At 32.5% G+C, this 10017-nt stretch overlaps 1 protein-coding gene across 1 annotated transcript; it reads right to left on the bottom strand.

Moving 5' to 3' along the window:
• Positions 1 to 729: 729 nt before the first annotated feature.
• Positions 730 to 2367, bottom strand: LOC145824119 (uncharacterized). The gene is made up of 4 exons (XM_082923709.1): positions 1843 to 2367; positions 1525 to 1761; positions 1201 to 1341; positions 730 to 741 (listed from the first exon to the last, which is right to left on the bottom strand). The coding sequence occupies exons 1-4, from the start codon at positions 2320 to 2322 to the stop codon at positions 730 to 732; spliced, it is 870 nt and encodes a 289-aa protein (XP_082779835.1). The 5' UTR covers positions 2323 to 2367.
• Between the last annotated feature and the right edge of the window lie 7650 nt (positions 2368 to 10017).

Raw genomic sequence — 10017 nt, 5'->3', positions numbered from 1 at the left:
AGCAATTTACAAGTTGGAATTAAGCTGATCCTTATCTTCACTTGTTGAAATTTGTAGCAATTTACAAGTTGAAGTTAAGCCGATGTTATTCCTTAATTCACTTGTTGAAATTTGTAGCAATTTACAAGTTGGAATTAAGCTGATTCCTTATCTTCACTTGTTGAAATTTGTAGCAATTTACAAGTTGAAGTTAAGCCGATGTTATTCCTTAATTCACTTGTTGAAATTTGTAGCAATTTACAAGTTGGAATTAAGCTGATTCCTTATCTTCACTTGTTGAAATTTGTAGCAATTTACAAGTCGAAGGTAGGCCAAGGTTATTGCTTAAGTTCTCATAGCAATATGTGGGTTGTTTAAACCCTAGGGAAGATGCTTAACACTTGTTGAAATTTGTAGCAATTTATAAGTTTATGTAAAGCCGACATATGATCACCCGCTGAGGTATACAGAAAGTTACAGGTTAAAATAAAGGCTAAGTATATTGTTCATTACTTGTTGAAATTTGTAGCAATTTACAAGTAGGTAAGACTAAGATTACCATTTAATACTTGTTGAAACTTAAGACGAAGCTTGCAAAAGTTTACATTCCGAAATATATGTTCTATACTTGTTGAAATTTATGAAAAGATTGCAGGACAGTATCTTGCCGAAGTAAAAGTTTTATGGTTATACCCGAGGTATGTAACCCCGAGAAGATTGCACAAAGGAAGCAACATACAAAAGATTTTTTCAAGTACAAGACTATGCAGAAGCAGTCAACAGAATATCACAAGATCAAAACATCCAGAGGAAGAACTGTTGCAGTAACATATTGAGGAAACCACGTCGGCCAAAAGAAAGAGTTTTGCATTATCCAGAAAGTAAAAAAGTACAAAGTGCAAAGTACAGAAAAGGAAGGAAAAAATACAAAAGGCAATTTTGTCAAGCTTCTTCAATGTTAGCCACTGCAGGGACTGGAACCTCGGACGATTCTGGAGGAACCTCGTCGGCCACTTTTTCCGCTTGTATCTCGGCATCAATCTCTGCTAATGATTCCTCAACACTTCTTTCTATCAGGAGAAGATTGGACGATAGCTCCCCAGTAGCAGTTCCCCTAGTTGCCTCCTTGGCCTCATCACCCTCCTCATCCAAGGTTAAGTCCATAACCTGCTCAGCAGGAGGAGGGGACTTGGCTACGACGGCATCCTTGGGTTTTCTCACCAAGGCTTCTTCGTTGTCCTCTTTATCTTCATCCTCAGCATCAGCATCAGATTCTGATCCACCTTCAGGTGGAGGTGGAGGAAATGGCAAAGGGATGGCATCAGCATTCCGAAAGGACGAGTCAACAGGGAGATCAAGCTTCTTTATCAGGGACATCCAACCTAGGGAAAATCCCCTGTTGCATGCCTGCCTGACTTGAAGCTTATAATCTTCTGCGACGTCGGCCATGCCTTGGGCATAGGCCTTTTCATCGGCCTCTTTGATTTCGGCCTCTTTGGTGGCCAGAGCTTGCTGGAGTTCTTTCTCCGCTTGGGCCTTCTGAACCTCAGCCTCTCTTTTCTCGGCCTCAGCAACTTTTCTAACGGCCTCAGCAGCTTCGGCCTTCTCAAGAGCTAAAGTTTGAACTTTAGTTGCAGCCTCGGCTTGATCCTCCAGTTTTTTCATTTTTGCTTCAAGGGACTTGATCTCTCTCTTCATAGAAGATGCTTCCCTTTTCATATCAACCAACCTTTGACGATTTTCAAAGGATTGCATTGAAAATGAATGGGCATACTGAATGGCCTGCAGAAAAACAGAAATGTGAGACAGTACTCTCAGTAAAGAACGGAAGAAAAAATCACAAGTACAAACAGAAATACTCACTTGGACGGAGTGTTGGAGCATGAGAGCGTAATTCTCATACTCACTAAGCTTAGCATTTCGCTCCAAGTCGTTCGGAAGGAGAAGAGCAGTGCTGAGGGCGACACCAACGTTAATGTCGTCAGCACTTTCACTAGCCATAATGGGCCTATCCTCCAGGGATAGATCAGGGGCCCAGGGGACATCGGGCTTCTTTGAAGCCGAGGTCGTCGCGGACGATGACCTTGCCTTCTTCGATTGTGTAGACCCTGAGGGTTGGCCCTCAGCAGACCTCTTGGTTGAAGTAGAGGCTGATTTTTTGCTTTCTGCTAGTTTAGAAATCGGCAGAGCATCCTCAGCCTCAGCATCTGTAGCCCTGGCCTTAGGCTGAGCCTTTTTAACTCTCTTTGGTTTGGGTGGGAGCATTGATTGCGTTGGTACGGCTTCGGCATCAGTTGGAAGATCGGCGAGAAGGTCTTGAACGACAGGCCTTGGACGAACCATCTCGGCAGTCTTTACAAGCCTTCGTCGACGTTTACGCTCAGGAATTGGTATTAGGTAGGGGGCCGAGGTTGATGGAAGATCGGCTGGGTCAGATGTGGACTCTTGATCTGTTCGGGATGTGGAAGCAGTTAGGGTCGTGGCTGTGGGTGGAGAAAGACTCTTCTTTCTTTTTCTTGGGACGTCGGGTAAAGTGGATTTGTATGTAGGGATGAAGTTTAGTAACAGTGGGGCCTTTCGTTTGTGGATTGGGAGGTTGAGGAGTGTTTTTAGATCTGTTCCTGGGAAGAAGGATTGACGAAAATTTTTCGGTGGCTGATGAAGATCTGCAGGACAAAGAAACAGACGTCAGAAACAAAAAAGTATTAAGGACTTAAATAAAAGCAACTAAGTGTTGACTCAGGGCTCTTACTCTTGCCCTCTGTAATTGTTCGAGGAAGAGGGTAGAGGTGGACATCTTCATCTGGGCCAAATTCTCAATTTCCAGAAGCAATGAGAAAATCATCTCCAGCCCCCTTGTTGGAGTCTGGGAGGTCGGCTACGATTTTGTACTGAGTAGATCTCGGTTTAAGGTAATAAACGAAACCCCTATCCTTCAGGTCAAGAGGGCACATGGTATAGCAGTATTGAAGGTCGACCAGGGTAATTCTAAGGTTCTCTTGCCTAGCTAAAGCTATAATACCATTGATCACCCTATAGGAGTTAATAGTAAGTTGCATGGGGTTCAGCTTATAGAAATAAAGAACATGACGGAAAAGGGGATGAAGTGGAAGTCGGAGTCCACATTCGGTGAAAGCTACTATAGGGAAGGGCATCGTATGGTCTGTGGGCATGATGGTATCACTGTCCCCAGCCAGTTTAAGATGAACATCGGCTGGGATAGAGAATTCCTGCCTAAAGTATTCAAGTTTTGTTGGGGTATTTACCCTGTGCCTCCACATACCCATTATGTCAATTTAAAATATGTTTCAGAAGATGGGCGTTTTTAGGAAGGGTTACAAAAACCTCGGTAAAGATCTAAGAAATGGCTGATAAGGCTTATTTCAGTTTTCCCTAAATTTGAAGGTTCTACGCACAAATCCCAAACCTAAGAACTATAAAGATCAAGATTGAAGGCACAGATCTGGGGCAGATAAAAAAAAAAGAAGAGAGAATCAAGAACAGTGGCAAAGAGAATGGTGAAAAAGTATAGAAGTTCAAGGTATAACCACAAATTCAAGATACGAATAAATCCAAGGCTTCGAACAAAATCAGTAATGGCAACAGGCAGACAAAAGCACAGAAAGAGAAATTGGCATTGAAGGGAATGAATCTTACCGGAACAAGTGAAGCCGGGGCAATGTTCGCCGAGCTCAGAAATTGGTTGCAATAGCAGAGAAGGCTTCGCAAGAATGAGGGATTAAGAGCAGTTCCAGAAGAGAGATTAAAGCGATGGCAAATTCGGAGAAGAAAGAGCTTTCAGAGAGAGAAAGAACAAGAAGACAGAATGAAAAAGTGAAGGAAAAGAAGAGGCAAAAAAGAGTTTTGTCAAAAAATTTGAAACGGCGGCAAAAATAGGGCAATTATTGCGCCTAGAGCAACGCACGCGTCAGACGGCGCAGACGAACGAACAGACAGCTTCCAGGCGCGTCACAGACATGCTCCAATGAAAATGAAGCACGTGAAAAGGAACGGTTAGATATGCATGACAGCTCATACGCGTAGGAGAGTACGACCAAAGCCTTGTTCTCCGAAGAGAACACATCGGCTGAAAGTAGATAATCTTGGCTAATCAGTTTTTGAACCATTACTCAGAAAAGAGGTGACAAAATATCGGAATAGGTTCCATCACCTCAAAATGCCGAGGTAATAGAACCTAGGGGGCAGTTGTGGGGATATATTTTCTGAATACCAACACGTGGCATGGTGACGCCGACGTGTCAGCCGAGGTGCCACGTGCCCTGGTAGTTAAGCCGAGGTAATCTCGGAGAAGCCGAGGTCATCTCCGAAGATATCGGAATCCGAGATAAGGGGTAAGAGTCCTAAGGCAAAGAGGGGACTTAACCAAGATAAGGATAAAGCTCTTAGGGAGTTTATCTTTATCTCTTAAAGAGTCCAGAGTAAACAGTAAATTGGAGTTCATAGAAGTCATACTTCTAATGGGACTTGGATTGAGTATATTATAAAAGAGAGGCACCCTCGTGGGTCTAAGGTATGTAATTTATGTTTTGAGTATTCAGTTTAGCACTTGATTATCTTTGAGAGATATACTGACTTGATCGTCGGAGTGCCCCCGGGTGGAAGAACCACCGCCGGAGCTTTTCCTTTCTGTTACAGGTTGCTAAAGCCATCTATTCTACCTGTGCTCTCCAGCAGATCACTAAACAGGCAGTGTGGTCAGATTTTCACCCACACATAAACTATTTATTTTATAAAATAAAATATAATATGTTCATTTATTCATCGATATATTCAATAAAGTTAAGTTTTTATTAACTACAAGATGTACGAGATGAATAATTTAGATCATTATCATAGGTCCACACCCAATGATTTTCTTCATTTTTCACACTTTTTATTTTATTTTTAGTAATTTTTTTATAAAAGAAAAAATTGATCTAATTTTTTAGATTTGTGCAGCTAAACAAAAATGAAAAAACTTTATATATAAAAAAAAAAACCCCTTAAATTTTAAGTAATTTTTTTACTTTTTTAGATGCACCTTACTTACATGTATATAAATAGTAAAATATTTGTGAAAAATATTTTAAAAAATTAATAAATATATAAAAATACAAAAACATAAAAAAATGTACTGAATTTTCGTATTTATTTTGTATTTTTTGGTATTTAGTGTATTTTTTTTTTAAAAAATCACAAATATTATACTTTTTAAGTGTATTTATGTTAGGTGTGTCTAAAAATTTTAAAAATTACTTAAAATATTAAAAAAAATCATTAAAAACATTAAAATATGAAAAATAAAAAATAATTTTTTTTGAAAAGCTGAACCATGGTGAATAAATCCAAAATTTTAATAAGCCGGTATACCAAGTGAATGGGACTAGGTAAGGCTTACTGCATCGTACGTGATAATCATGTGGTTCTAAAGCTGGGTCAATAAAGTCATAAGCAATAACTCAATTTGAGGTATAATAACTTCAATTGATACTTCATTTAAACAGTGAAATGAGAAAATAAAAAAATTATTAATTGTAGCATTTTATTTAAGTGATAAAAGAAAAGGAAAAATAATTTATATTATTTTATTATCATGTGTTGCTAATAAATACACTTTTAAGAATAAAATAATTTGGTCTAAAAAAGATTTATTTTGTCAGACAAAAAATTTGGTCATTACTAAGGCCTCGTTTGGCAAGTGACTTTTTTAGTTAAAAAGTTACTAAAAAAATCAAAAAGCCAACAATATATACCAAAAAGTCAAAGATTTCCTTTTCTCTCTACTTTTTACACATCTTTTTGTAAAAAGCCAAAAATTCATTCCAAACATAATATTTTTTTTACATCATATTTTAGCTAAAAAGCTAAAAAATTACTAAAACAATATGTTCCCAAACGAGGCTTAAATGTCCAATTTGATAGCTAAAAAAAAAAACATTTGTCTTACAAAAGTGATTTTATCTCTAATTTTTTGTCTTTAAAACCTAAATTTGTTGTACTAAATTGTGAAATTGATTTTTCTTCTTTTTATATTTGAATGGGCAATCTCAATATTATAAAAACAATACACAACCAATTAATTTATTTATCACCAAATCTAACCATTTTTAATATTAAAAAATATATATATTTATCTCATTATTTCTACCGGATTATACACCATCCAAACGGGACTGTCAAGCATGAAACACTAACCAACGTCATTAACATCGTCGAGTTACAATATGACTGACTAGCTAGATAGCCTAGATTTGGGAGTGCAAACAAATTGAATTGTTAATGAACCGTTCGGGTTCTATTTGTTTAAAATTCTTTTAAGTTTGGCTTGTTTATTAAATGAATGATTTTAAATTCAATTTTTAGGTTCGTTTATTAATCGACTCAACCTTGATTTGATAAAGCTTGTGAACATTAAAAAAAAATTAATATTTACTTTTAATATTATATGAAATAAATTTTCAATAATTAATTTTATTTTTCTATTTATGTTTGGTGTTTATGTAAATTTGCATATTTAATTGATTAAATTTATTATTAATATAAGCATTCTTGTATATTTTGTTCATAATTTTCTGTTTTTATCTTAATAAGTAAATTAATTTAAGTTTAATTTTTTTTTCAAGCTCGAACTCGGCTTGTTTATATAATCGAACGAGTTCGAGCTCGATTATTTAAACTCAGCTTGAGATCAGCTCAAAGTCTAACTCGGCTAATATTTAATAAACAACTCCGAACACATAAAAGTTTGGCTTGACTCTACTCATTTGCAGTTCTAGACCTTTCCTGATTTTTTAGTACAAAATAACATACCAACAAAGTTTCCGTTTCTAATTTATATAAAAAATGAAAACAAAAACATGAAACAAAAAACGAAAGCATTACCAACTAAATTGTGGGATACCAAAACCAAAAAAAAAAAGTTAATCATTTATATTTTGATATCATTTTCATTTATTTATTATATTAGTAAAAATTATGTTATATTTTTTATTAAGACATAAAATATCATTTCTCTAAATTAGAATTTTGCATCCATCACTATCATTTCTTCTACTATGTTGAACCTTAACATGCTTTTACATGTGACTCGATTAATATAGCTATCGACTCGCACGACAAGACTTTGTCCTTACTAATGTAAATGATCCGATCCATTAAAATACAAAATTTATTGGTCAATGAACAAACGTGTAGACCTTTATTCATTTGCCCTCAATTTATCTCCAACATTTATAATGACAAAGACAATTGTTTGTATGACAAGGACAGGAGTTCATGCCTAATAATAGAACACAAAAACTTATCAAAATTGTATACTTATCAAAATTGTATACATTCTAAGAATTGTCACATGTATCGTTTTTTATGGGGGGGGGGGGAGGGGTTTTTAACCGAATTTCAAGGTGATTTTCAAAAAAAAAAAATAGTACATTTTTAATATTTTGAGCTGATTTTTTATTTTTGTTTTAATTTTTTGGTGACGTCGAATCTATAAGCACTTGAAAAGTACCAAAAAAAAACACTCAAAATTATTTTTTAAAATTTTGCTAAATATATAAAATGGGAAAAAAGAAAGAAAATTTTGTTGCTATGAGAAAAATTAAAGGTCACGTTTCGTGCAGCTTATAAGTCAACAAAAATTACATAAAAAATTAATAATTAATTATTTAAACTATTTTTATGTCGTAAGTTATAAACAAAGAATACATAAAAAAAAAAAAAAAAACGCTAACACAAATTCCTAAAATTAAATATGTATATATATATGCCCAATATATTGTACCAAAGGGAGCTATATTTTGAAGTTAGGAAGCCAGTAGATTGGAGTTAAGGTTAACTCAAAATTGAGTAAATATTGATGAAAATGGATAAAAAATCAAGTTAACATTTAGATTAAAAAAAAAATTAAATCAAAATTCAGAGCAGTAGTTGTTTAGCCCTAACGCGATTTAGGTGCTCGCCTAGACCTCCATATAAGGGAGACCCCATTTTTTTATATAGCATTATTAGTGATTGAGGACGTGCGATGTATTCGGCTGAAAATTTTGAATGCAGAATGATAAACATTAATTTATACCTAAATTGATAAGATCATAATCTTATCTTAAACAATAAACAATAAACAAGTTCTTTAAATATATAGTATTATACAAATCTTTTTCTATCAACTTTTTACTTCAATTTTTCATAATTCGTGTCTATAATACAATTGAGATATGAAATTAATTGCACAATTATACAATTTTGTTTAATAGTTCATCTCATAATACAAATTCATTGAACCCACGATTGTATATTATTTGCATACTATTGGTGTAAGAATGCATTAATATCAATATTTAATATATTTTTATATATCAAAAGTTGTTAAGTTTTGTTTCATGTGTCACGAATATCTTACATGATGAAAAATATAACATTAGTCATTAGTATATTTTTATTTATATAAAAAATGTGATTTTTTATTTTTTATTTTTATTTTATTTTTTTTAAAATGGAATGATATTGTAGCTTAATATTTCGATCAATATAAGAAATTCATAATTGTTTTCACGATATTTATAGATTCATACTTATAAATGTTTGTAGGGTCACTTTCACGAAACTGTTAAGTTACATAATTTATTATGTCATCTGTAAGTAATTAGTATATGACAAAAATTGATCCATTTTTTATTTGATGTACTTATTTTCTACATCATTGAGTTGTTGCAATAATGTTTGGGTATCATTTGATTTTTTTTCTTTCTAATTTGACTAAAATGTGTGCATGGGATATATTATTTTACAACAGATGGGACAATTCTTGCTTCAGTTTTTCTAACTTTGCTTAGAGAATATGTTGCAATAGATCTTCTGTAATTTTTGTTTCACCATTTTCTTGTTTTTCTTCTTACTCACCATTATAACTCATTATAATAAAAATGTTTTGATGAGTAAGAATTTGAGGCGATATTATATTGTTATGAATTTCAAAATTCATTTTTCCTCAATAATGTGATTTTTCTATAAGGGGAAAAGTACAATTATTGTCATGATGGAGGTGTTTTGCAAAATCCTGATTTATTATTGAAAGTGTTTGTTGTGGATAATTGTTTATATGACATGTATGTATATATGTATTCAACATAAGTTGATAGGAGAATAATATACAATTTCGCAAATTTTTCAAAGCAAATATAACTATATTACTAAAGCGATACATGTTAGAAAATTAAAACATCCAATATTAATATATCATTACAAATTGACAATGTATGAATTCAGTAATGTATATAAATTTATATTTATATTTTTTATATATATTTATATATGTAGACATTGACATATATAACATATCACAAAAGTAATATGTGAATTTTTTTTCCAACAATATAATACAGGTAACAATAAAAAATTAATTATTCATAATTCAATATTTAGTCATAATGTAGATGCTTAGTGTTACATTTTTGTGTGTATGCACCACTTTTTTAATTCGATTCACATAAAAATTGAAAGGAATTTATGAATAATTTGTGTAAAATTAGAAATTAGTGAAGAATTTTTTTTTTTTAAAAAAAGAAGTTTATAGTGTTTGGTTTAGTTTGTTTTTTCAAACTTTTATTTTGAATTTTTTAGTTTTCATGTTTTCTGTCTTTGATATTATTTTGAACATAATAGTTTTTTTATTTTATTTTATATATATATCATCTTGAACATAATAGTTTTTTTATTTTATATATATATATATATATCAAATGTTTAGATTTGTTTTCAGAATAAAAGTTATGAAAGAAAATTTCTAAATAAAAAAAAAATCCAATTGACAAACTAATATATAATCAATATATATTATTTTTCAAATATATGCATTAGTTAAAGAATATTCTTGACATGCTTCTGCACAATTTTTTTTTTTCAAATTTAAAATTGATAAAATCATAATTAAGATCGATTATATCACAATATACATTAATTAATAACTTTGTGTATCAAAAAAAAGAGAAAAATATTTTTAAATAAAAATTATAAAGGATTTCATTTTAATTTTTGTTT

Source organism: Camellia sinensis, chromosome 4, assembly GCF_055761805.1.
Source record: "Camellia sinensis isolate YWXY chromosome 4, ASM5576180v1, whole genome shotgun sequence".
NCBI classification, from domain to species: Eukaryota; Viridiplantae; Streptophyta; class Magnoliopsida; order Ericales; family Theaceae; genus Camellia; species Camellia sinensis.
This window is presented reverse-complemented; position numbering and strand designations above follow the sequence as displayed.